The sequence below is a fragment of the Penicillium malachiteum genome (assembly GCF_028827825.1).
Source record: "Penicillium malachiteum strain IBT 17515 chromosome Unknown utg000004l:1.0-4883003.0:1.0-4884900.0, whole genome shotgun sequence".
Taxonomy (NCBI): domain Eukaryota; kingdom Fungi; phylum Ascomycota; class Eurotiomycetes; order Eurotiales; family Aspergillaceae; genus Penicillium; species Penicillium malachiteum.
Window position 1 is genome coordinate 775,733 of NW_026643097.1, and position 25,942 is coordinate 801,674.

The 25,942-nt window shown below is 46.7% G+C and overlaps 11 protein-coding genes across 11 annotated transcripts; 7 read left to right on the plus strand and 4 right to left on the minus strand.

The window, feature by feature from the left end:
* Positions 1 to 2,685: 2,685 nt before the first annotated feature.
* Positions 2,686 to 6,050, plus strand: medA (transcriptional regulator medA; the record flags this gene model as incomplete). Its single annotated transcript, XM_057091880.1, has 4 exons — positions 2,686 to 2,718; positions 3,771 to 3,936; positions 3,997 to 5,528; positions 5,583 to 6,050. 4 exons carry the CDS (start codon positions 2,686 to 2,688, stop codon positions 6,048 to 6,050), a joined length of 2,199 nt encoding a protein of 732 aa, XP_056943054.1.
* Positions 6,051 to 7,453: 1,403 nt separating this feature from the next.
* trpB (tryptophan synthase TRP5) lies at positions 7,454 to 9,880 on the plus strand (the record flags this gene model as incomplete). Its single annotated transcript, XM_057091881.1, has 3 exons — positions 7,454 to 7,589; positions 7,663 to 7,966; positions 8,149 to 9,880. The coding sequence occupies 3 exons, from the start codon at positions 7,454 to 7,456 to the stop codon at positions 9,878 to 9,880; spliced, it is 2,172 nt and encodes a 723-aa protein (XP_056943055.1).
* Positions 9,881 to 11,238: 1,358 nt separating this feature from the next.
* N7483_008455 (uncharacterized protein) lies at positions 11,239 to 11,924 on the plus strand (the record flags this gene model as incomplete). The annotated part of the gene is made up of 3 exons (XM_057091882.1): positions 11,239 to 11,398; positions 11,458 to 11,712; positions 11,770 to 11,924. The coding sequence occupies 3 exons, from the start codon at positions 11,239 to 11,241 to the stop codon at positions 11,922 to 11,924; spliced, it is 570 nt and encodes a 189-aa protein (XP_056943056.1).
* A 481-nt stretch (positions 11,925 to 12,405) lies between these two features.
* On the plus strand, positions 12,406 to 13,562 carry N7483_008456 (bZIP transcription factor; the record flags this gene model as incomplete). The annotated part of the gene is made up of 2 exons (XM_057091883.1): positions 12,406 to 12,489; positions 12,540 to 13,562. 2 exons carry the CDS (start codon positions 12,406 to 12,408, stop codon positions 13,560 to 13,562), a joined length of 1,107 nt encoding a protein of 368 aa, XP_056943057.1.
* Positions 13,563 to 13,743: 181 nt separating this feature from the next.
* On the minus strand, positions 13,744 to 14,970 carry N7483_008457 (phosphotransferase family protein; the record flags this gene model as incomplete). The annotated part of the gene is made up of 1 exon (XM_057091884.1): positions 13,744 to 14,970. One exon carries the CDS (start codon positions 14,968 to 14,970, stop codon positions 13,744 to 13,746), a length of 1,227 nt encoding a protein of 408 aa, XP_056943058.1.
* A 688-nt stretch (positions 14,971 to 15,658) lies between these two features.
* Positions 15,659 to 16,585, minus strand: N7483_008458 (class I SAM-dependent methyltransferase; the record flags this gene model as incomplete). Its single annotated transcript, XM_057091885.1, has 1 exon — positions 15,659 to 16,585. The coding sequence occupies one exon, from the start codon at positions 16,583 to 16,585 to the stop codon at positions 15,659 to 15,661; it is 927 nt and encodes a 308-aa protein (XP_056943059.1).
* Positions 16,586 to 17,623: 1,038 nt separating this feature from the next.
* Positions 17,624 to 19,152, plus strand: N7483_008459 (putative aminotransferase family protein (LolT); the record flags this gene model as incomplete). Its single annotated transcript, XM_057091886.1, has 3 exons — positions 17,624 to 17,717; positions 17,783 to 18,374; positions 18,441 to 19,152. The coding sequence occupies 3 exons, from the start codon at positions 17,624 to 17,626 to the stop codon at positions 19,150 to 19,152; spliced, it is 1,398 nt and encodes a 465-aa protein (XP_056943060.1).
* Positions 19,153 to 20,357: 1,205 nt separating this feature from the next.
* N7483_008460 (beta-class carbonic anhydrase) lies at positions 20,358 to 21,183 on the plus strand (the record flags this gene model as incomplete). Its single annotated transcript, XM_057091887.1, has 4 exons — positions 20,358 to 20,443; positions 20,551 to 20,588; positions 20,724 to 20,863; positions 20,959 to 21,183. 4 exons carry the CDS (start codon positions 20,358 to 20,360, stop codon positions 21,181 to 21,183), a joined length of 489 nt encoding a protein of 162 aa, XP_056943061.1.
* Positions 21,184 to 22,110: 927 nt separating this feature from the next.
* Positions 22,111 to 23,312, minus strand: N7483_008461 (putative RING finger domain protein; the record flags this gene model as incomplete). Its single annotated transcript, XM_057091888.1, has 2 exons — positions 22,111 to 23,136; positions 23,202 to 23,312. 2 exons carry the CDS (start codon positions 23,310 to 23,312, stop codon positions 22,111 to 22,113), a joined length of 1,137 nt encoding a protein of 378 aa, XP_056943062.1.
* Positions 23,313 to 24,149: 837 nt separating this feature from the next.
* On the minus strand, positions 24,150 to 24,870 carry N7483_008462 (mitochondrial fission 1 protein; the record flags this gene model as incomplete). The annotated part of the gene is made up of 4 exons (XM_057091889.1): positions 24,150 to 24,476; positions 24,590 to 24,683; positions 24,761 to 24,779; positions 24,855 to 24,870. Coding segments are annotated over 4 exons (456 nt in total), but the record flags the coding sequence as incomplete, so codon positions are not given.
* Positions 24,871 to 25,076: 206 nt separating this feature from the next.
* Positions 25,077 to 25,788, plus strand: N7483_008463 (kinetochore Spc24 family protein; the record flags this gene model as incomplete). Its single annotated transcript, XM_057091890.1, has 3 exons — positions 25,077 to 25,103; positions 25,160 to 25,557; positions 25,611 to 25,788. 3 exons carry the CDS (start codon positions 25,077 to 25,079, stop codon positions 25,786 to 25,788), a joined length of 603 nt encoding a protein of 200 aa, XP_056943064.1.
* Positions 25,789 to 25,942: the final 154 nt, after the last annotated feature.

The following is a 25,942-nucleotide window of genomic DNA, read 5'->3' on the forward strand; positions in this document are numbered from 1 at the left end:
CATCATGACACACGAGGGCTGAAGAACTGTACGGCCGAACCGGCGACTATGCTCCAATTGTTGCGCTCAGGGCGATCCAAGTGGACCTGGAAGTCCCTTGAAGTCCTTGGCATCTCTGGAGAAAGATTTGGAAACGCAGGGTTCTCTTGGCTCTCAGGCTTACCCCATTTAGGAGAGGAGATGTTAAGTAATGTCCCTAGGTAAAAAAGAAAAATGACCTTCCCTCCACCAGTTTGGGTTGTCCACTTTTTTTTTCTCACTCTTTTTTCTGGTTGCTCCTTGCTGGGTTGAAAAGAGTGGGATTAATTGGGGCCGTCACGGCCTAACTCCCTTTCCGAGACTAAGTTAGGGCGGGAGCTAATTATACCGGAGTAAGAGATTCTCAAAGAACAAGAGAATAGACGATAAACGATAAACGATGGGGTTTTTTGAAAGAGGAAATATTTGAATCTGATTGGAAGGGAAAAGCAGGAAAAGCAGGAAATATATGTGCATCATAGCCATGATTGGATCTATGCGTTGCAGTCCAAGGGGGACACTTTTTTTTTCTTTTCTTTTTCTTACATACATGATACATACCCGTATGTACTCCGTACAGCGACATTGACAGCCACTTGCTCCCATGATCTTCATGATCTCCGAGTCTTTCGTATAATCCGACATCATCTTTCTTTCTATACCATGAAGTCATATTCGGGGCTGAGAATCTGTGACCGTGGTTCTCTCCTAGGATCCCTTTTTTTTTTTTCAATTTTTCTCCGTTCAACCATGGGATCCACTTTTCTATCGCGGCGCAACCCGCCAGATTGGTGTTTACCCCGAGCGCATCAAGCTCTCTCGTCTTCGTATTACTTACTTGACCCACGGGCATGTACTCCGTAAGCCAACCCCCTCAAAAAAGATTTTTTTTTCAAGGATCCAAGGTTCTTCAATAATTGAGCTATCAGTATGATAAAGATCGATAATCAAAAAAAAGGATTGACAAACCAACCTTTTACCCTATTCTAAATGAGTTAGATGTCCGAACAGATCCAAGTAGATCCGGAGACCTCGGATCGAATGAACTGGCATCCGAGATGGATATACCGGGAGTGTGTATCAAAGTATGGGAGAAGTACTGTCGTACATTGTACATGTACCCCGGGCCGGTACAAATGTTTACTTCAGTGTTATTAGTATTACTCTTAAAGAACTCGATGATTAATTATCAAATTGAATTGTACACCATAATATAATACTATTTCTCCCGAGACTCTCAGTGTGACGATCTGATTCTCTTGTGTTGCTCAGTGTTTCCGTGGCCCCAGTTCGACATCTTGTGCATCCCCCGCCACGATTTCCCACTAGTCCCTTAGTTCAGGGTGACCCGGGAAAAAATCGAAAATAATAATGATAATAATAATGAAAAATAGAAAAATAATAAATATTATTCCATAATATTTCGCGAAAATCAAAAATAGATTTTTATTATTATTCCCATTTTCCCAATCGGCATAAGCGTAGGAGGTGACTCCACGCTCTCGTGGCCCTATACAGTTTAGGTCGGAGGGATTGGCACTCTGACCTGCTCGGACTCTGCCAGGTGCTAATAATAATCGTAGATGACCGTTCGCTTTTAACCCTTCTCCATCCTTGCATGATTTATCTTCTTTTTTTTCTCTCCCCCTCCCTTCCCCAAATCTTCTTGGATAACTATTATGACACCTTGAACGGTCCCACATTCGCTCACCCACGTTCGCTCTTACGCTCGCTTGTTCCTGCTACGAGAACCACGTTCGCTACGCCTTTTTTTTTTCTTGAAATATCCATTGAATTCATTCGGATCAACAAGAAAAAAAAAGAAACAAAAAACACAAAAACCCTCTTCCTCCAAAAATTCAATTCTTTACTGATTAAAAAGTGAGACCTAATAATTATTGTTATTGATCTCTTCTTTTTTATTGTGTCTTGAGAGGGAAAAAAAGGATACTAAAAAAGGTTCATATCGAATATTCTTAATATTTAATTTCGCAACGCCTTGCGCCTCACACGTTGATTCGTTGGATGCACCCTTGATTTGATATATTCCCACGATCTATCGGAAGAAAAGGGGAATTTAAATCGAAGGGAGATTGTATACGGCGTTTGCCGTTCCAAGTTCTCGATTGAAGTAGAAAAAAGAAGTGCATCCCGTTTGTTCTGCCGGATATCGAATCTCCCCCCGGGTTTGATCTATATCCACTTATACTACAATCTTCGAAGAAAGAGATCAACCCCGCCTTCAATCAACCTGATTGAGTTACGCTCGCTCTAGACCATCATCTCCATCTTCATCAACTTGTCTCAGCTAAAGGCATCCACTTCATTGATCCCGGTACGGAAAGCATTCATCTGTTTGGCAAGGTCTCAGCGCAAAGCCGTCAAGGGTCAAGATATTGCTCAGCTTAAGGTTAGTACAAATCAGAAGTTGATTACTCCACTTTTCTTCCCCCCCTTCGCGCCCACGGTCTCACTCTCCCCGTGCCTTGCATTTTTTCCTATTTGGATCTTTTACCCCGTCTCCTTGCAGTCAAGAAGTCGTGCTTCAAAGCTGCCCCCACCTGCGGGAGATGACGACCGTCATGGAGGGGGGATCAGTTTGGAGCTATTGAGAACGGAAAATTGAAGAGAGATGAGGAAGCTCGAGCTTTGGATGGGTCCTGTCGGATGGCGTTCCCGTGTCCCGCTATTGCATTTGATGTACGTGTTTGTTATTGACATCGGACTCTTTTTCTAGATTCTGGCGTCGGCCAAATTCTTGCATATTAGGCGACTTCGAACGACAAATCAGTCTTACTTTTTCTACTTCTTTTCAGTATTGATTCACTCGGTGAGTTCTTCCAAGACCTCGTCCATGCATCATTCCGACGCCGGCTTTTAGCCCTAAAAGAGGAAATCGAAAAAAAAGTGAAAGTCAAAAAAGTGTTCATACTCATTGCGAGAGTAGTTCGTCATCCCCGTATCTTGGTGCCCAAACAACATCGTTCCCGAAACCTGGTATAGGGAAATCAAAAGAAAGCAAAGAGAACCCTGTCAATCCCAGAACCTCACCAGTCATCGTTCATCGGATCACGCCTCCCAAGTCAATCCCGCTCCGTTCAATCTCGTGGATTCTCTCCAATCTCGGATCTCTCCGTCGCCACGAGCGGTGAATTCTTGTCTCTAAGTCTTGCTATCTTATGCGACAGGTTCTTCCCACAGTTGCGGTCTGTATGAACCATCTTGGGCACTTTTTCATTTGAGAAGTTCTCTTTTTTTTGCTGCAGCCAGCCTTCTCTAGTCTCAGCCTTGGTGGTGCAAATCCTGGATGGTGATTCGAGGCTTTGTATTGCCGACTTCCTTGTGAGACTAAACAGCCCAAGCTTCGTTTCGCCGTGTCTTCTGTCTCGGATTTTCGCCCCTTTCTCGTGTGTGTGCGTGTGGGTTGCTCACCAACGTGGTGTTGAAAGAACAAATAAATTCTCAGTCACTCGCTTCTTAAGAAGGTTCTGTCTCGTTGCAGTTTCTGCAACACTGTCAAGCTGGCTTACTCGAAGACACACGGTGTTTTGGTGAGATCTATTTCCCCATTTCTCTTTACCCCTGGTTTTTGTCTCTGGGTGCCCGCATGTTTTGCCTCTTGTGCCAAACCCAGTGCATGGTCTTGTTTGAAGCCACACCAAACCATTTTCCCCCTGAAAACCTTCTCTCTCTTGTTCCATGCGTTTTAGATCATGGTGGGCTGACTCTGGTTTCGTCTTTTCTCATTCTAGTTCGACCCGGATTTCCAAACGCCGTTAATCGTGGGTGAATCGTTGGATTTCTCGGATTCTGAAGAATCTCAGTTTCTCGGTGCATTTTCAGACGGCCTGTGGGCCAAGTCTGAGCATTTCCTGTCTATGTCTGGTTTCCAAAAGCCGGGAGCTAGCTCTGTACTTGGTATGATATCCATTCAATCCTTCTTATATTCTCCCTCAGACTAACACGGTGGATACCCAGATTACGCTGCCACACGATCGTTGCATGATGCTAGTTCGTTCACAACTTACGGCCAATCTCCCTACGTGACTACTTCTCTTGTTCCTTCCCCTATGGCCGACCAGGCTAGCCAGATCTCGGACTGTGTCCCATATATTCCCGGTACCGAGTATGGTAGTTCATACGAGGAGGCTCCATCCCCATTGATGAGCAACCGCTCCCGCCAACTACCCGAGATTGTTACTTACAGCCCTCAAAGGGGATGTGAGGGAACTCGGGTTGTGGTGCAGATCCAGTCTCCTTACGATCTGCATAGTTCCGCGTTTGGAACCCTATATGTGGCATTCGGTTCAAAGAGATGCGAATGCATCCCAACATTTTTGGGATTCGAGGGCTCCACTTTCCAATATGCCCTCGCCGCTGATGCGCCTCAATTCATTACCACTGGCTCGCCCTCGTTTGCTGTGCCTTTGCAGGTGGTGTTGGAAGCGCAAGGGGATTACCCGGCCGCAACCTTGCAAGTCGGTGTCTACACCTATGAACATATGCCACAGTCATCGGCATCTGGAGCCTCGCACAAGAGGAAGTACTCATCGTACTCCGACAACCCCGTGCCGGCGGCATCGGTCAAGCGACCAACTGGGCCGATCGCGCCTAAGGTCGATTCTCAAGAGAACTACTCCTACCGTGACAACACCCACAGTCGCTCCACTTCCACCTCTTACTCTCCATATGTGCAGTCTCTTCCTGCTATTCCGGGCTTTGTGGCTCCTTACCATGCTGCTTCTTCCCCTCGCACCGCTGCTGCTCAATACTCAACAGTCTCCGCCACACCTCACAACGGCATCCGTGCGCCCTCTCCTCTTACTCCCGCTTGGAGCCCTTCATTCGTCTCCGTCGGACCTGATGGCAGGGCAGCAAGTATCCAATCGGGTCTTTCCATCGCCCATGGAATCCCACAGCGCAGGGGACCTTCCCCAGGACGCGGCTCCGTTCCCACACTCATCCGCACCTCGACTCTGCAGCAGTCATCGACCATGGCTCACACCCAAGTCTTCAACCCTTATACCATTTACCCTACCAAGGCCATCCTCAAGTTGAACGGAGATCTGGATACTATGGCTGAGGGATGGAGCAAGGAAGAGTGCACTATTCAGCGACGTCTTGTCCAGTTCACCCGTTCCCAGTCCGGTAGCACAATTCACGCTGACTTCAAGCCTGTGACCCCTGAGGAGCGCACACCTAACAGCATCTGCATCAGCTGTATCGCCTGGGAGGGCAAGACTGAATGCTTCGTGACCAGTGTTGACACCATCTACCTGCTGGAGTCTCTGGTCGCTGTTCGGTTCACTGTTGAAGAGAAGAACCGTATTCGCCGCAACCTGGAAGGATTCCGCCCTCTGACTGTTTCCAAAGCCAAGGCCGACAGCGAAGATTTCTTCAAGGTCATCATGGGTTTCCCTGCACCCAAACCACGAAACATTGAGAAAGACGTAAAGGTCTTCCCCTGGAAGATTCTCAGCCATGCCCTGAAGAAGATCATTGGGAAATACGTGAGTAACCCACAAGTCTCCATTTTTTAACTCGACTAACCCTGTGTATCACAGTCCGCTAGTTATTCCTCCACCGCAGGCTCTTTGCACACCCCGATGACAACATACGCTAGCCACGGCACGGGCTCCGATTCAGGCACTGAGGCTCACACTGCCCCCTCTCCTCGCTCAGTCTCTGATGCTGGACCGACACCGAACTACCACGCCAACCTGGCGCCCGCGGTCTACTCAACACAACCAGATCAGTGTGCCTCTTTGACTGCTGCCGCTGATCTCCGGGCGATTATGCCTGCGGCCACACAGCCGTATACCACCATGGGTATGGGTAGCTACACCTATCCCGCCATTTGCCAGCCTCATGGCACCCACAGCTTGGTGGCCCCAGCTCCACGGTCAGCATGGGATATCCATGCTCTTGGTACCACAGCACCCTCCACGGCTGCACCGGCTAGCGCCTGCTACACCTATATGGAGCCCGTGTACCCGCTGCACGACTCGGCACCTGGTCATCATGGTCCATGATCATCTAATTATTGATTGATTTTTGCTTTCTGTTTATTGTTGTCGTCTTTTTATCCCCTTCTATTTTTATATTTCCCCTCTGCTCTGTTGAAGATACACGATTCTCCTTCCTGTCACTCCTTTGCCACGCCCAGACGGCGCTGTTGGCCTCACCCTTGGATTTCAAGGCTGGGGGCCTGACCATACTTGCTTTTTGATTTTTTCCACGATCTCACGTCTCTCCTTACAACATTTACGCCTGAATGCCCCCTACCCAAAATTTTTTCGCATCTTTAGATGGTGTCTTGTTCATTCCTTTTTATCTGGGTTGCATACTTTTGCCGAGCATTTTGGGCCTTACTCTCCTTTTGCATACAAAACTTCTGGGCTATTACTGTACGAGTACTTGGCATAGCATGGGCGCTGCAGTCATTCCTTACGCATTCGCAGGACGGATTTTGGATAGATTTGGTTTTTTGTTTTACTTTTTTGGGATTTCGGATTTGGAGGTCTGGGTTTTGGCTATTGCTGGTTTGTTTTTTTTTATCCCGCGCATTGCAGATTGAGGGGGTTGGGAGTATACAAGAGATCGGGCTATGTCCTTTTCTTCTTGGCTTCCTTCTTCTCTTACTCCTGCTGGTTAATATTGGGAGTATTTTGTTATTTTCCTGTTTTTTTTTTTTCTTTCGAGCTGAGGGTTCTCATCCTTTTTTTCTGCATTGTTCGGGCGTTTGGGCAGTGCCCTGATACTATATCTACTAGTAGTTATTACTTGAGTTCAAACCAAGGGTTTTGTTGGTTTTATCAATCTGAAATCATTCCAAATACTTCAAGTCCACTATAATCTTCATCCAAGACTGTAAGATCGAATAGAACCCTCTCTACTCCGTACACTCCTCCGTGCCTGAGCCTCCCACCAGGGCAGGGCTCCAGGGCTGGAGACTCCAAAGTTGACTAATCAGAAATCGTCCGAATTAGGTTAGCCATGCGGGTTGTTTATTTTCCAATCAGATCGAGGCATTACACGTGACTGGCCAATCTGAAAACCTTAGAACTCAATTCACGTGACTAGTCCCAGTTTTGGTCACGTGCTGTTACCCCGTTTCTTGGCAACACATATCCCATACCCTAACCGCCTGGCAATACCTTCATAACGACCAAAATAGCCTCACGTGATGATCAGATTGCCTTATCGCACGTGATTTCAGCGGGGCGACTGGCAAAAAAGGAAGTCGAAACTGACTCACGGCGATATTGCTACCTTCCCCCACAGCATTGAATAGTGAAGTGAAGAGTGAGCTGGTCAATTGCAACCCCGCCTTTCTCGACTTCCAAATTTCGCCCCTCTCCTTCTTTCCTCTTTCCTCCTCTATCCCTCTCAACCCTCTTCTCTCTCCCCCGATTACAACACTTTGACTTCAATCATGGAAGCCATCAAGCGCACTTTCGCTAAGTGCAAGGAAGCTCGCCGTGCGGCTCTTGTCGCTTATATCACTGCTGGATATCCCAGCGTCGAGGAGGCTGTTGACATTCTCCTGGGTCTGGAGAACGGTGGCGCCGGTACGTGTTCACACCCCTTCCACGCGGTGGCGGGGTAGACGTCAACTCACTAACACTCTCATTTATAATTCAGATATCATCGAACTCGGAATTCCTTTCACTGACCCCATCGCTGACGGACCTACCATTCAGAAGGCCAACACAAAGGCTCTGCAAAATGGCGTGTCGGTTACTACCGTCCTGGAGATGGTCCGCACTGCCCGCAGCCGTGGCCTGAAGGCTCCGATCATGCTCATGGGATACGTGAACCCGGTTCTGCGATACGGCGAGGAGCGTATGCTTAACGACTGCAAGGAGGCTGGTGTCAACGGTTTCATCATGGTCGACCTGCCCCCAGAGGAGGCTGTCCGTTTCCGTGACCTGTGCGCCAAGACTGGGTAAGTTACATCTTTTTTTTTTTTTAATATCTGAGTTGTTCATCGATCTGATAGATTGTGAACCTCTTCGATCCCCTTTTCTCACATGCGTTAATCGCTTGTTTGACGCAATGCCTTTTATCCATGGAATGATCGTTTGTTTCACGCAATGCATTGTTCAAAAACTGACTTTTTACAATTAGCCTTTCATACGTTCCTCTTATCGCCCCGTCCACCTCTGAGGACCGCATGAAGCTCCTTTGCAAGATTGCGGACTCTTTCATTTACGTTGTCTCTCGTATGGGTGTCACTGGTGCCACCGGCAAGCTGAGCGCCAACATCCCCGAGCTCCTCAAGCGGGTTCACGAGTACTCTGGAAACGTCCCCGCTGCTCTTGGCTTCGGTGTCAGCACTCGCCAGCATTTCCTTGATGTTCAGCAGGCCGCTGAGGGTGTTGTCATTGGCAGTCAGATCATCACTGTCGTTGGCCAAGCCGCTGAGGGCAAGGCTGCTCAGGCTGCTGAGGACTACCTTTCTAGCATCACTGGTCGCAAGCTTCAGCGTGATGCTCAAGGAACTATCATTGGTGAAGTCAATGTCATTGAGGCTGTCCACAAGGCCCTGCCTGATGCTGAGGTCCAGCCCACCAAGGTCATTACTGAGGCTGATACCCCTGCCGGCCCCGGTCTGGGTGACCAGCTCGTTGCTCTCAATGTGACCAAGGATCCCAATGTCTTGCCTTCCCGCTTCGGCGAGTTCGGTGGTCAATACGTTCCTGAGTCCCTCATGGACTGCTTGGCCCAGCTTGAGCGAGGTTTCAATGAAGCCAAGAATGACCCTAAGTTCTGGGAAGAGTACCGCTCTCACTACCCCTACATGAGCCGTCCCAGCAGCCTTCACCTTGCTGAGCGTCTTACTGAGCGCTGCGGCGGTGCCAACATTTACCTGAAGCGCGAGGATCTTAACCACACTGGTAGTCACAAGATCAACAACGCCATCGGCCAGATCTTGATTGCCAAGCGCCTGGGCAAGACCCGCATTATTGCTGAGACCGGTGCTGGTCAACACGGTGTCGCGACTGCTACTGTCTGCGCTAAGTTCGACATGAAGTGCACTGTCTACATGGGTGCCGAGGATGTGCGCCGTCAGGCTCTCAACGTCTTCCGCATGAAGCTTCTTGGTGCTGAGGTTGTCGCTGTCGATGCTGGTAGCCGTACCCTCCGTGATGCTGTGAACGAGGCTCTCCGCGCCTGGGTTGTTGATCTTGACACTACCCACTACATTATTGGTTCTGCTATCGGTCCCCATCCCTTCCCCTTGATCGTTCGCACTTTCCAATCCATTATTGGTGACGAGACCAAGGAGCAGATGAAGGAGCTCACCGGCCGCCTTCCCGATGCTGTTGTTGCTTGCGTTGGTGGTGGCAGTAACGCCGTTGGAATGTTCTACCCCTTCTCTAAGGATCTGAGCGTGAAGATGGTTGGTGTTGAGGCTGGTGGTGATGGTATTGATACTGCCCGTCACTCTGCCACTCTCTCTGGCGGTACCAAGGGTGTCCTGCACGGTGTCCGCACCTACGTCCTGCAGAACGAGCATGGACAGATCTCCGACACTCACTCTATCTCCGCCGGTCTTGACTACCCCGGTGTTGGTCCCGAGCTGAGTGCCTGGAAGGATGCCGACCGTGCCACCTTCGTTACCGCGGATGACGCCCAGGCCATGAATGCCTTCCGCACCCTGTCCGAGACCGAGGGTATCATCCCCGCTCTGGAGTCCTCCCACGCCGTCCACGGCGCCATGGAGCTCGCCAAGACCATGAAGCCTGGCGAGAATATCGTCATCAACCTGAGTGGTCGTGGTGACAAGGATGTCCAGAGCGTTGCCGATGAGCTGCCTCGTCTGGGCCCCAAGATCGGCTGGGATCTGCGTTTCTAAACGCGTTCCGTCTGCCTTTCTTTTTTTTCTTTTATATTTACCTTTTCGGCCTTTCAAGGCCTGACTACTTCTCCCGGCGTTTTTCTTTTACCCCGTCGTTCTACTGCATGAGATGATACGATTGCATGATTTTTCATGAAAAGCGTGTTTTCGGGGTTTCCGGGGTTCATTTTTCTCACTTTCATCTTCAATCCTGCCCAAGATTCCTTTAGATAGTTATCATCTTTTTCGGGCACATCTCTCTTTATTTCCCTTTGTAAACGTGTACTCTTTAAGATCAAGATATTAAATTTATAGATTTAGATTTAGTACCTTTATCCAGATGTCAGTAACTAAGTGTAGCCAAAGATTGAGAATGGCTGTGAATAGTCCTGATGTCATTCTGATAGAAGAACCATGTACCAGTGACAGCGCAGAGCTACTAAATTGCTCACTGGCATATCACAAACACATTTGTTCAAACATTCCAACAGTATCTATCATGGATTATTATAGTTAGCCAGAGCCTTATTCACTCACAGAAATCCCTCAACTTACGCATCTCTAAATGTCTTGGTATAGGGCTACTTGATCCCTCTGTACTCGATAGACCTTTGCTTCAGCATTCTCAACAGCAATACTGAGACCTACCAAACCAATAAACTTGAGCCATGTATTCAGGTAGTATTTAGGCTTGACTTTTAGACTTCGAAAATCCCTCTCAAAGCCTAAGGTAAGAGCCATGGCACTGCTGTCTTAGACTAGGCGGTGCATGCGGTGCATACACGAGTTAGTTTTACAAAGAGAAATCTTCAAGTGAGATGAGACACTAGTACATTTTCCATATTTGACATATAGTCCCATTACCATGACACTGGGTTCCTATGGTTCCTCTTGTTGGAACACGAGTACGAAGGTTCAAGTTGTATACGGGGACATCCGCGTGACTCCAAAATTGCGGAGAAACTATAATTAGGATCAAACTACCATGGAATTTAGCTTACCTATACAATTTGGACCTCCAATAGTAGGATTCGGGTTAAAATATCAAGTCTTCAATCCATGAATTCACCGTCTTGTCTTCTATAGCATCTGCGGTAATGCCTCGAATTTGTCTCACATGTGCAGAAATCAGCAGGATGTTGACTCTCACGGACGTCACCATTCTCATCGTATTACTATCAAAAGTCCATTCTATGAGAGCAGATATTTTTGGATCATGATGTACTTGATTCTTCAGCTATACAAGTTCCTGTATGCTGAAAATCTATAAAGTCCTCCATTCTGGACGTCTCTGGTGTGTTCATCAGCAACAATCGAGCATCTCATTCATCTGAATCACTCACTAGTACATCAATTCGTTCTTATACAAATACATCATGCATTTCATCACAGGACTTAGTCTTCTGGCTGCTCTCGCAGAAACCTCATCTGCAAGTCCCATGAAGCGAACTTCAACAGTTGACATTACTTTCATCGGAGCAGCAAATGCTCAGTTCTCCCAGAACTTCCCTACTGATGGCTCTTCTGTCTCTATCTGTATGCTGAAGACCTACCTTCTATTCAAATTTATCTGAGCAGAATCTAACATGAAACAGCCAACCCATTAAGCATTTCGCACATTGCATCCGGCAACGGAAACGTCCAGTGCACATTCAACGGCATCGACCACAGTGTGACAACCGTTACTGGAGCCGAGACTGTTGATGTCGGGCCTCCCCAGACTCAAACCTCTGGATCCTGTCATAAGATATCCAATCCCGTTGGACAACACGTCGTGGTTACTTTTATCGGGGCTGCTGGTGCAGAGTTCACCCAGAGCTTCCCAGTCAATGGAGGATCTGTTCAGATTAGTAGGTTCTCCGAATCTAAGTAATATGTGAAGTGTTTGAATGCTGACTGTTTTCTAGCTAATGTCTTGAGTATCTCTCACATTGAGATGAATGCTGCGGGTGTTACTTGTACCTTTGATGGTATTGATCATAGTGTTACCACACTTAGTGGCTCGCAGTTTGTGGATGTTGGACCTCCTCAGACTCAGGTCTCTGGTATCTGTCATTCTTAAGAGTGTCGATGACCAAGTCCTCTTTGGAGGCGTCAAGGACTCCAGGGACCTAATGTTTGAGCCTTGAAGTTAGGGTGAACAGGTCCATATGTGCTTCTTTCATTTTCGTTTTGTTGTTCTGAATTGGGAGAAAAAAACACAGAAAATGATATGTACAGATCCAGTTTATTTTAGTCAATTGCATTCTTAATGAGATCTTGAACAAGTTCCAAGGTTCTAAGGTTGTCTATGTACTTCGTTGGTAAGCAATTCCAATTTCATCTGGTCATAGATCCAGGGCGGGATGATCGCCGCTTACTAAGACCCACAGTGGGCTGGACTCCAGAGCTGCTTATGAGTTTCTGATTATTCAACATCCCGAATCGCTGACAATTATTGCCTCCTGTGTCCCATTGCCTGCTTATGCTCATACATAGTCTCTCTTCGATTTCGCAGATAAGCTCACAGGGCCCCACTCACTGTCCTGAGACTAACATTAACCATGCCTGACGAAAAACCTCCGACAGCTGAGCCTCGAAAGAGAGGTCGTCCGCGGGTTATCACAGATGATAAGGAGGTACCCGAGGTGGGTTATCTGATGCGTATCTAGTTTTGATATAGACTCACAATCCCCAGAGACGTCGCAAGCAGCTCCGCGTCGCTCAACAAGCCTATCGCAAACGAAAAGAGACAACTATCACTACCTTACAGACTCGCGTGGCAGACCTAGAATCAGGCATTGAGAAACTCAGCCAGTCCTTCCTATCGTTCAGTACTCTTCTAATCGAAGAGAACCTACTGAATTCTCACCCAAATATTGCCTCTGCACTCCAAGATATCACTCGACAATGCGTATCACTCGCCCAACAAAGCTCCAATGAATCAGATCAACAAGGCTCTACCGAAGTTGTGGAGGAGTTGCCCCGAAATGGACCCATCGTCCCACAAGTTGCGGTCAATCTAGACTTTGACGCGGAAATTGTCAGCTCGGACTTTACACTCAGTTCACTTAGCTCTCAAAGTTCACCGACACCATCTATGATGGGTATCAACCAGTGGACGGATCTATCATTTCCTCCTACACCACCTTACCAAGAACAAACCATGCTCCCGTTCGGAATAGTTTTATCAGAACCCACCTTACCTCCCTCACTACCAATTCCACAGATGTCAATGTCTCCTGAAAATCTAATACAGCAAAGACCGTGGACCCTCACACACCATATTGTGCGAGAATGCAGTTACCAGGGTTATAGATTACTCGCTTATGCACCGCACGATGCCGCAAGGATTCAACGTGTGTTTGGCACTGTTCTAACGAAATCGGAGCGCGACAATATCATATCTGGATTCTATAGCGTCATTACTGATTATGTGGGGGATATGGTTGACCAGCGCACCAAAGTTCTGAGTCCCCTACATCCCAGGAAAGATGTCTTCTCTTTGGACCAGCTGGCACATAGTTCCAGATCGTGGCAGCTAGTTGCTGAGTCCGGTCCTGGTCAATGGCTAGATGCCTGTGGAGTGCAGCGTTTTCTACAAGAAAGGGGGATTGATATCCAACCTGACAGTACACAAGACTCTGGTTTCCGAATCAAACCAGGCTTTGCATTTGATGTCAACACTTTTATAAGGGGTGAGTGGTTCTTCCTTTCTTAATACCATGTCCCTTACTAATTATACAAGTTATCTCTTCCGATTGTATATGCGTTGGTCCAGGACCAGCATTCAGGCGGAAAACTGTTGAAAAAGCACTATTACAAGCGACCTCTAATGACCCATGGGCCTATGTGCCTCCATGTACTATAACAGATCCAGCTTAATTCATCCAGCTATAATATTAAAAGAAGTTCGTTGCCTCAATGAGTTTCTGAAGCCGTTCATCTCGCCAGTATTTCTCCATCGCCTCTGTCTTCCAGATCTCCCAGTTTAGGTGCTGATCATCACCGAATTTTCTTGTCAAATCCTCACTCAACCCGTTTACGAGACCAAAGAAAAGACCCAAGAATCCATCCCAATCCGAGATATCATAGCCGCAGCAAAAATCAAATCGATGAAGTAGACGTCCAGTTCGTGTAATTTCACCCAGGTCGGGGTGTCCTTTCTCTTCCATCAGTTGCGCGAAGATCAACTCATCATCGCCGAGTCGGTTGATCCCATCATAGAACTCGCGCACTGGAAGAAGAGCAATGGGCGAATTAAACGCGATTGACTTCGGCGCTGTATACGCCCATTCCCAATCGATGATTCCAGTGATGTTGAAGTCTTCATCAACAAGAATATGATCACCCTTATCATCCGCATGTCTGAGATAAAAGTTCCCGTCGTCAAGGTCATTAAACGAGAAGACTCTTGCTACGGTATCCAGGAGATAGCGATGGATCAAGTACGCATCGACGGGTCGAGATGTGTATATCTCCTGTCGCAGAATCAAATCCAGTGTGAGATTGATACCTGATTTGTAATACTCTTGTATAGAAGAACAAGGGCTCGTTCTCTTCATCTCCTTTCCTCGTCGATCTGTAAGGGATTCAACAGCAAAGGGACCAACATTTTTGGAGCCTGGGTCATCAAATGAGCCCATTTTGTCAACCGGGTGTTTGAGAAGCTTAATATAAATGTCCGCAAGCTGACTTAGGACTTTTCGTCTATTCTCAGGAGACCACGTCATGGACAGAGAACTTCCCACGTTTGTACCGGGCATTTTCTCCATAAGGATATATGGAACACCGACGGGGTTATGCTCATCTGTTTCATAGTAATATACCTGAGGAGTTGGTATGTTGATATTGCTCAGAAACTGCAGAGTCGCAACTTCGCTCTGCAGAATGTAGCTCTGCAGTTCTGCAGGTGGAGATGCAGCGTTTGATCTTCGGATTCGCACGAGCCAGATGACTCCATCGCCGAACTGGATTTCAAGGTGGTAGTTCATACCCCCCATGACCTTGTCTCTGGTTTCAGGGTCATACTTCAAGCTACGAGGAATGGAGCAAGTAACTCCACCGCGTAGCTGGTTTGCTTGAGAGAGAAGAGCGGGTGCATTGATCTTCAAGAGAAGTTTGTTCATTTCGTCTCTTTCTGCCTTTCCAGCTGCTGGGAGATATTGATCTGTATCCTGTAGAAGATTAGTCTAGTACAATGAACTTGATGAATTGTTGATTTACCTTCCATGATGGACATTTATGATATTGGGGTTTCACATGAACGGCGCATAGATGTCTGTCACATAGAGTACATCCGCCTATTTGCCGGACTGCGGGCCTGCTGCAGCTCATAAAATCACAGTTCCACATGTTGAGTGATTGCAGAAGATGTATCTTGTTCGAATGTTTCTTTGGTCCTTGAATATGGAAGATATTAAGCCCAATGTATACCCCCTTGCGTATCATGTGACGCGGACTCATCGAGAATGCTCAGCGCTTACGGCTTCTTTTTTCAGTCACCCTGAAGAAGATGAAACAACAACTGATTTAATTTTCTGATCTAAACTACATGGTTGGATATTTTCGTCCCGTTACACATTGATGAGTGTTTCGGTTACTATTTTCATCGGAAAATTATGACGACTCATGTTGACCATTACGAAAAGCCGAACTGTGATCTGCACTCCAAGAATACTAGTACTCCACCCCATGGACTGTACTAAAAAAGGAAATTGTATCTTGCACGCTAATATTGTGAAGGGCTCAAATTGATGATCCATACATTTATGTGACTGATAGTATTCAGTATGTGGAAGGCCTGGAAGGCATACCTCATACCTTTTCCTGTCCAAATCTGAAGCGTAGTAGTCGTGCAGAATCCCTAGCACTTGCCGACCACGAAGTAAGATACATCCATATACGAGTGAGTAAAGGAAACCTCTCTACTCCTGATGCCTGTATAACAGGAACTGACTCGACTAGTTTTAGATGTGGATCAAGATCTTCTAAGACCACGGGATCATCAAGAGAAGATTGAAATTTAGCCCTCATATCAGTGACAGAGTTCATCCAACCCGAACGATTAAAGAACTCTATTGCCGCGGAGCCTATACCCTCGAATAGCATTTCTCCACAAGGGACTGTTCGACAAATCATCTGTAGAAGCCTGTTCATATCTTCTTCCCGAAAATAAGGTAGCAGACCTTCCATAATAACGAGAACGGGCCCAGAAACATCCCCCAGATCATGCATCCAGTTTTCTTCAAGAACGTCAACGCCAAGGAGAGAATAATCTCGGTCGGGAAAGGATATAGGTTGAGTTTTCTTTCGAAGCTGAATAACCTCTGGGAGATCAATATCGATCCATCGAGTATTTTCACCCCATTTAACCCGTTGCATGCGACTATCAAAACCACATGCTAGATGGAGGACCGTAGTGTTGGGGTTTTCCTGAAGGAATGATGATGTCCAGAGATCAAATTGGTATGTTCTCAGCACAATGCTCCTTTTCTGAAAATCTGTCATGGGAATGGCAGGGATGCTGAGTTTCTCCATGACTTCTCTCGCGTATGGGTCACCGAGAATAGGTCTGGGGAGGGCGTTGTCGTATCCACGGGCGATCAGAGTGAGCAGGCAAGTTCTTGCAACGCCTTTCAGATTGACCTCGATCTTGATCTTCGGCGTGAGATCCGAGTGGGGGCAGGATGAGATACTGGCTTTAGGCCATCCATGTTCCTCTTTGATATAAGCAAGAGCCATGTCGCTGGGAGGAAGTTGTGTCAATCTGGGATGAATTTGATCTTGATTTCAAAGTGTCAAGGAGCATGGCTGCTATTTATGCTGTTCATGGAGACCTCTTTTCTTTGTTGAGCCTCGAAAAATTCAGCTGGTATCCACTGGTCGTTGGGAATCGACGAGGCCATCTCCACTTCACTAGGCAATCCTTGTCGACATACGTAGCTCGCCATTTTGGTCCCATAGAAACCCTGTCGCTTGGAATACCGCTCTGATTTCTCATTTTCGAGATGTGATAAGAGATCACGAGCCCCGGAGTACGAAGTATCAGGCCCACCAATAGATGCGTGAAGGATGATGTGAATTGCAGGTCTGTCAACTGGTTGAAAGTGTGAATGGTAGTTCTTCGTTGACATATGAATCCATAAGAAGCATTTCAGTCCTTGAAAAGCCATAATTGAACATCTTGAATTATTCAATGCTGATTTATGTTCTTTCTGGGACATGTAACACTAGGTTGACATGCGAAGAGGTCGGTTTAGATCGGGGAATGACCATTCCAAATTCTGTAATTCTTGGAGGTTAATACTAGTAGATCCATAAAATTTTAAGCCTGAGAGATCTTAGATCTTAGATTTTTAAAATTGTAAAGTATGTGATCATAATCTTAGATTTAAACATGAGATCTACATCATCTATTAAGATCGATAAGTGTTCCCCGCTGATAATGCTTAGGTGGGGTTCGATTCTTATTAAGTAATATCAACCATTTAGTTACTCTATGTACTCATTCCGTTTCACGCCTTTCGGACGCCACGGGTGGGACTGGAGATAAAGTCCTATAAATCCATTGGTCTAAACCATACGACGAATTGTAAATTAACACTATCCGCTGCGACTAACTTGAAGCTTCTGGATACATGTTCCGTTGACTCATTTCTTCCCAATCCCCTCTGACTTGATAGAAACCTTTATATTGGACTGCAACTCCATTCTTTCATCGCAATTCTTCATTATTCAAAGTGAAAAGTAACTCGGATCACCCGGAATACTCTTGAAATCATGACTATCACCAGTGGCTCGGAGCCTACAGCTTTTGGAAAGCCAATGTTGAAGCATTGGCAGTTTGACCCCTCATATACAAATCTTAACCACGGTCCGTATCCGAGTCCCGAGGTCTTCAATCATGAAACTACTCGACATAATGCTAACGCATGATAGGTTCCTATGGCGCGAATCCCATCGTAGTCCGAGAGAAGCAACGTGCTCTTCATGGTCTCGTCGACAACCGTCCAGACCCATATATCCGGGTCGAGCAAGCGAAACTTCTCGGCCAAGCTCGGGAAGAGGTCGCTGCCATTATTCACGCCCCAAAGGATGAATGTGTCTTCGTGAGGAATGCAACATCCGGCGTCTACACTGTTCTTTTCAATCTGAACTTCCAAAAAGACGAGGCGATCATTTATTTTGAGTCTGTGTATGGAGCCGTGGAATATGGCTTCGTCTCTTTGCAAGAACACTCTCCTCTCCAAGCTCGCAAAGTTCCTTTCGAGTTCCCCATCGCAGAGGATGAATTGGAACGCCGTTTCCGTGATGTGCTTAGCAAGGCGCGCGCTGATGGTCTGAAAGTACGCGCTGCAGTCTTCGATGCGGTTGTCAGTAATCCGGGTGTTCGATTTCCTTTCGAACGGTTCGTCAAAATCTGTCGCGAAGAGAGTATTCTTAGCGTGATTGATGGTGCCCATGGTGTTGGAATGATTCCTCTCAATATGGAGGAGCTGCAACCTGACTTTTTCATATCCAACTGCCACAAGTATGTATCACTTTTCCAGATCTCCATCATCCTGGCATGACTCATTATGTCTGACCTGTTATCTAGATGGCTCTACACCCCTCGCGGCTCGGCAGTGCTTTACGTACCCAAACGTAACCAGCACTTCATCCGCACAACACTCCCCACATCGTGGGGCTTTATTCCTGGACCCAAGACTCCCGATGATATCTCATCCGGCATCCGATCTATGTCCTTACAGGACCAGTCAGCCAGATTCCAGCAATTATTCGCAGAGACCGCAACAAACGACGATTCTTCCTATGTCTGCGTTCCTGCAGCTCTGAAATTCCGCCGGGAAGTCTGCGGTGGCGAGGAAGCCATCATGTCTTATTGCCAGACCCTTGCCAACGAAGCCGGTGATCTAATTGCCGCCGCTCTTGGAACAGATGTACTCCAAGAACCAGATCTCAAGCCTGGCGAGAAGAGTAATATGCGTCAATGCTGCATGACTACCATCCGTCTGCCTATCGGGGTTGCGGGCGCTGATCTCGGGGGCGCTTGGGGAACCTTATCCTCCGAGGAGATGAATCTCGCAGTCGTGCATATGCAGCGATCGTTGGTTGCTAAGTATGATACGTTCCTTCCTATTTTCCGCCATGGTCCGTGGTTGTGGACTCGTATTAGTGCTCAGGTCTATCTGGAGAAGAGTGATTTTGAGTGGGCTGCTGGTGTCCTGCGTGAGCTGTGTGAGAAGGTTGCTCAGAAGGATTTCACTGAGGATTTTACTGAGAAGAAGCCTCAGATTGCTGCTAAATAGTCATGGTTTTGAGATTTGTTAAATTTACTCAAGTCCTGTTCAAATGTTCCAAGGTTTAATACATGTCTACCTAGTATGGATTATTTGCAACATCATTTGGAAATCTAATATCCCTCCTCCAAAGCAGATAGCATAGTTATCGCCATAGCATCAGTACCTACTCACAATGTAGGCTGGGTGGTCAGCGTAAAGAAAGGTGAATAAGTTTATTTCTGTTGTCGCTGTAGTATGGAGACGCTAACACGAAATGGTAACAAATTCTCCCTTATATTCGAGTAAAAAGCTCCCCAGGTAACCTCTCTACCCGGCTATAGTCTAGCGGTCTAATGACCCGTTTGGGGGACATTGATACGAAAATTAGGTATGCAGAGCCTGATTTTGGTGGGAGAGATGATCCCTGCGGGCGGGAGGGAATCAGCTTCGGCTGGAATAATGATTTTTGGGGGGGGATTTTTTTCCCTTTTACCCATGATACTTCTAGCCTTTCCCTTTCTATTCCATCTTTCAGATCCTCAAAATAAAAATAGTTGAGCGAGCTAGAAGGGATTATGTCTTGAGGATGGATGTATCAAGTGAGGCCACCGGGGCCACGCATTTCTGATTTCGAAGGTCTTGGGTTCGATCCCTGACCTTGTTGGATTTCTTTTTCTTTTTTCTTGTCACAATACTGAACTTTCTTTCTTACCATATAGGTACCTTCATATTTCTGGCTTGACTGATGCCTTGATGTAATACAACTCGATGAATGATATGGAGACTTTCATTCCAGATTTAAAAGCCCACAGAAGAGAGTAATGACCAGTTCCTTAAGTGGACACGTAAAAGACTTGAGATCTAAGCAACTATGGATTTCAAGTTACTACCTCGAAAGGGTTACCCTGCTACATACATTCTGCTCAACGATGATTCAGAGTGTGTGTTTGTAGTAAACTCTCAATTCATACCTAGGTATACTGTCGATTCCAGTTCAATCACGCAAGTCCAGTCATAGATAAATACTCCGAGTCATGATATTGCCAATCATTTCTGTATAAAATCAAGGTTCAGCACGCCATCCAATGCCAGTCTCATCACAGATCACCTCATACTAAAGCAAACATCAACTGCGGGGGAAGTTATATTCCACACATATTCCTCCTTTTCACCAAGGTCCTCTCTTGACTGCTAGCTTATAATACCATTTCCAACATTTGAAATATTCCATCATGTCAGTCGCCCGAGAATTCGAAACAGCGAACGGAAAATATGCCGCATCTTTTACAAAGGGTGATCTCCCTCTCCCACCCGCGCGGTAAGTATATCCATGGATCACACACTGTGGATCAATCAAATCAATCACATCTCCACTTTATCCCCACTGTGATATATCTAAAGCGCTAACATCATTTTTATATCTAGCAAGGTCGCTATAATCGCCTGCATGGACGCGCGACTCGGTACGTCACGATCTATTCTTACATCTACACTGGGAACTAGGTAAAGATGTTGAACTTCTCAACTGAGAACTTGATAACTTCTGGATATGCTCCGTATGTATGATCTATAACTAATTTAACAATCTCAAATTCCAGATCCCGCCCGTGCATTAGGCCTCGAAGAAGGCGACGCCCACGTCATCAGAAACGCAGGCGGACGGGTATCTGACGCACTACGCAGTATCGTCATCTCGCAGCAGTTACTCGGGACGCGGGAGATCATCATCGTGCACCATGTAAGCTGTTTCATACAATCAAGTTATTTGCCACTCATTGAGTCTGGATGAATCTTGATACATACTTGACTGCAGTTCAATGCTAATGGTTATAGACTGATTGTGGAATGCTTACTTTTACGGATGATGATATCCGGAATAAGATTCGAAACGAGCTTCAGCAAGACGCGGATCATATTGCCTTTTTACCTTTTCATAATCTGAGGCAGAGTATTTCGGATGATATTCGGTTTTTGAAGGGGAGTTCGCTTGTTTTGGATGTTCCTATTACGGGGTTTATATATGAGGTTGAGTCGGGTAAGGTTGTTAAAGTGGAATAATGCTATTGATTAATAGCATTAATATTGTCTGCTGCACATGTTACAAGGTTGTTATGGTCTTGATATTTCAATTTTGACCAGCTTACTACTATTATACTTCAGGACTACTTGAGTGGATGAGATTGCAATATATTCAACTTCTGATTGCAATATATTCAACTTCTCATAAGTACTGACCCGACTACTATACAAGTCTACTGTTACTGCACAGGTGGAGGGTGAAAGTATTGGCATACCGATAATATATTCTACCATCACCATAAATGGTAGTAGTATCATCAAGAAATAATACAGAAAGCATGGTGACTAGCCCGGGCACATCATGATCCGCCTGCGTACCGTGTGTGTAAACCTATCAAGAGAAACTGCAGCTGAAAATGAAAATGGGGGTATGAGGTGAAGCATAAAAAAAGAAAAGGAGCGCTCAAGCTGCTTGTATCGCCACATAAAACACAGGGCAAAAGAGATGTAATCCGAGGGGAAATGGTGTGTTGGAAAAATAGACAAGTTCGCTAGCTGCGTCATTCATGACATAGTCTTTAGTGGCTGCCAGACCCAAATCGACTCCAAACCCAGCCTGTAAAACCTCCACGTTGTCCATCACGACTGTGCCGACTGGACCGGCTAGATCGCCTCGTACCGGAGCCAGAAGCATTCTGATCAGGAGTAGGAGAATTGGGGACCGATGAATTTTGATTCGAGCGATTAGATCGAGAAAAAGAAGAGCGTCCACTAAACGATCCAAATGGGGAACTGCGTCGTCGACGTCGATTGGAAGATGTAGCGCCTGGGCTATCCTGGATAATAACTGGGTCGTCACTGGTGCCTTCACCAGTTGTCCGTGTGGTCCTTTGTGAAACATTTAATGTCAGCTGGGCTGGTCTAGGTTGGAGGGGCCGGGCTCATGAGGGAGGTGAAAAAAAAAACTCACCCACGAGCAGGGTCCTGAGCAGGGTCCGCCTGGGTAGGATTAATGCTCCGGCGACAATGTGGGCAGGTATTTTGTTGGGTGAGCCACATCTCAATGCAGTCGAAATGGAACCAGTGTTTGCAAGGTAACATGGCAACTTCCGTTCCCAATTCTACCGTATCCTTGCAAATGGAACATTCAGCTTTGCCATCCGATCCCAGCATCTGCTGGTCGGCCTTTTTCCTGGGTAAGGAGTGAATGGCCGAAGTGGGTGCTGGGGGTGGTGCAGTCCCTGTAGCATTATGATCAATTAGCTGGGAGATTACTCGATCTAGTTCCTCTTGTGAATAGACAGCATCTCCATTCCGGTTTAGATCTAGTAATGCAGAAAGCATCGCCAACGGGTTTGGGCCGGTACCAGTTCTTCGCGCCGTTGCTGGCCGAAGAGATTCAAAAAGCCTAGGATAGGCGACGTTAGCGCGTCCAAAGTGATTACGATACCTGGGTTTATGGAGCACATACTCAGCTAGGCTACCCTCTGACGGAAATGCGGTTCTTGATGCATATCGAGGCAACGCGGGATCTGCATATCGTGGTAACGCGGGATCTCGTGGAGCTATTTCTTCGGGATCGGGATGGTCGCCCAACCCCCGATGGAAGGGATCTTCCCAGCCTGATGAATCAGAATGGAATGGATCTATTGCAGCTCTTCTTGCCCCATTCTCAGTGTATCCGGTCTCCCCAAGCGATCGGAATATAGCATCTAGTCCCTGCAGCATGGTTGGCACGGTGGGAGCAGGTTGGGCATTGCCTTGTCGGGTTGGGAATCCGCCTGTTACCGAAGTACTAATGAAAGTGAATCGATGATTGGGTGACGAGTATGAGTGGGTAGTAAATGATGGAGAGCCCGGCATGCTTGAGCGTGAATAAGTGCGGTGCTCCGTTCGTCTCCAACCCGGACGATCATCATCTGTTGACTCATGGCGCGGGGATTCTGGTGCTGGGAATTGCTCTGGAGGATCATTATCGGGAGGAATTTCAATCTATAATAGCGTCAGTAAGAAGTTCAAGCTCGAAATTATCTTAGGTTTAAATTGATGCCGCATACAATCTCCGTAAAGTCAGATTCACATAGCGGGCAGCTTAAATCCGTCTCATCAACTTGTAAGGCTACCCCGCCACAAGCATGACAAAATATGCGATCTTCTCGGTTCGACATGGTTGAAAGTGAAAGAGAAATCAAGTAAATGCGTCAGGACACGCGTTGGGGGAGTAAAGACACTCAAGAGATCAAGTCGCCGGATATTGCGCGGAGCAGTCACGAGTCATGGCCTTATCAACGCGGGGCAGCTATGTGTTATTGGACTACTGCAAGTATCCGAGGTAACGAAGCAATAAGAAGATGGATTTCTTTAAGAGAAGCGACGTGTAATATTTCCAGGAGAAAAAGAAAAGAAGAAAAGAAAAAAAAGAAAAAAAGAAAAGAACTAGCTATTGAATATGACGTCGGGAATCAAAGCGGTTGCCTTATGGCAGTATTTAGGTACTACACGACAGTATAGAAATCCACACTTGGCATAAAACACCACGATTTCTTTCATGCACTATAAAAATAGAACCTGCAAGAATGATTCAAATTCAGCTTAATTTCATGTCTCGGAAGAATAATGATGCAAGTGGCAAGGAGTATGGAAGAATGTGAAAACTAAATAAAACACTTTATATACTACTACTACCTACTACTACCAAGTCGTAGTGCTATGTTAAGACTAAAGATATCAGAGTAAGCCTCCCAACATTTGAAGCTTCAGTCGGGATTGAATAATAGTTCGTTAAAGCCTGAGTAACATGACGAAACAGAAAGTACAGGTATAACGCCTGAAAAATGCTTGCATCATACAAATAAATCCCCCGATGAAAAGAAGCTAGGCAAAAGAACACCACTGGACACTATACAGAAATAGAAAAGAAAAAGAGTCAAAAAGCCGCGACGCAAGGTCGCCCCGAGCCGACTGTGCCACAAACCCTTGCAGCGCGTCAATCCTAACGCTCACCGTCTTCTACTAGCTCCCTTGAAAACTAGGCTGCCAACGACTCCCGCAGCTACAGCTAAGCCTCCCACGATCGCAATGCCCATTAGACCTTCCTTTGCCACTTTATCATCGATGAGGGATCCGAGACTGGCTGCCTGCAGATTGGCAGGTTCCTTCTCCAGCAGAAGATCATTATACCGACGAGCTTCGCCATAATTGCCCAACTTGTAGTTGCCTAGTGCGAGATAGTACAAGCACTCTCGTCGTCGTTCCGGTGCGCCACGGAAGATCTCTGACAGGAGCCGGACGCCTTCTTGTTGGTCGGGCCGAGTGTTTGACTTAATAAGACCCTATATTGAATTAAATCTCCGACATAAGCGGAGAGAAAGGGTTAGCCGGATATGTACAGTGATTGATTGCGTTTTCCGGTTGGGTAGCTGGGTAGCTTAGAGGGGTCTCATACCCAAGCATAGTTGAACTTCGTTTGGATGCCCACGTAGTCGCCTTCTTTCTCGTACTGGGCACGTAAGACCTGCAGCTCAGCGGGTTTCAACGGACTGTATTCGTATTAGATACGTCATTTTGCTTCGTCCCAAAGTGCTCGGAGCACTTTGGCATGGGAATTCCGACAGACCTTTCCGCATCGGCGGCATCTGGAACAGTGGCGCATAAGTTAGCAAACAGCGAACAGAAATGGGAAGCGGGGATAAGGGGCATGGGTAACCTACATGGGAGATTAGACATGATTCAAGATATTCTGTTAGAGTCGAGGAGTTGCAAACGGAGAAGACGGAGATCCGAAAAGAGTCCAAAGTAAGATCCAGAATAATCATAGGCGCCAACGTCACTTGCGGAGAAACATGTGGCGGTGCAAAGTGTGGCGGTTGCTGCCGCAACAACTAATCAAAACATCTCCAATTTCATCAACTTACACATATTAAACAGCCATCATGTTACTTGACGAGGATCCTGGCACGGTATGCTGAGTAAAATATTTATTATTCATTTGATCAGACACTAATACTCATTTTAGCTCATCCACCACACAATCGGCAACTTCAATATCCATCCAGATAAACAAGCCGTCACGCGCATCAATGACTCGCTCTCCACCCTCCAACAGTCCCGCGACCTGCGCATCCGCGAGGCTGAATCCTCCTTGCGCAAGCTGTCACGCCACCTCCACTCCCTGAACACCCAACACGAAGAGGCAGTCGCTGTCCACGACTCGGGTAAACATGCCGCGGAGATCGTCGAACTCGACACCAAGAAATTCCGCGTTGCGAAAGCTGCGACGGAACTAGAGATCGAGAGCGAGCGACTCGAAAGTGAGCTGGAAATGCTCAAGGAGCGACTGGCTGATCTTGAGGCGCAAGGTCTGGAGGGTGATGAGCCCACGCGACGGGAACGCGAGATGGACGATGCTACAATGTGAGTTGCGCCTTGTTCACTGGACTTGACTTTATACTAATCAGCCGATCTAGTCTGAGACTTAAGATCTTCCGATCACTGGGTATCGATATTGAGCCTGATGACGCGGGAAATTTCCACCGCGCAGTTATTCGTAATAGCCGTAAGGGTGATGTCCATGTCGTTAACATCGACCCCAAGTTTTCACGATTCTTTTACTCGAACTATTTCTGGCAGACTATGCAGGGATAATTGAGCTCATGGCGTTTTAGGGAAGGTGCTTGTCTGGCTGGAGTTCTTTTTTATACCCAAAGTTTTTGATATGAATGAAATGATTATCCATTTGGAGATTATTGTCCTTTCTGCTGACAATAGTGGTATCAACTATATAATACATATAAAAGTA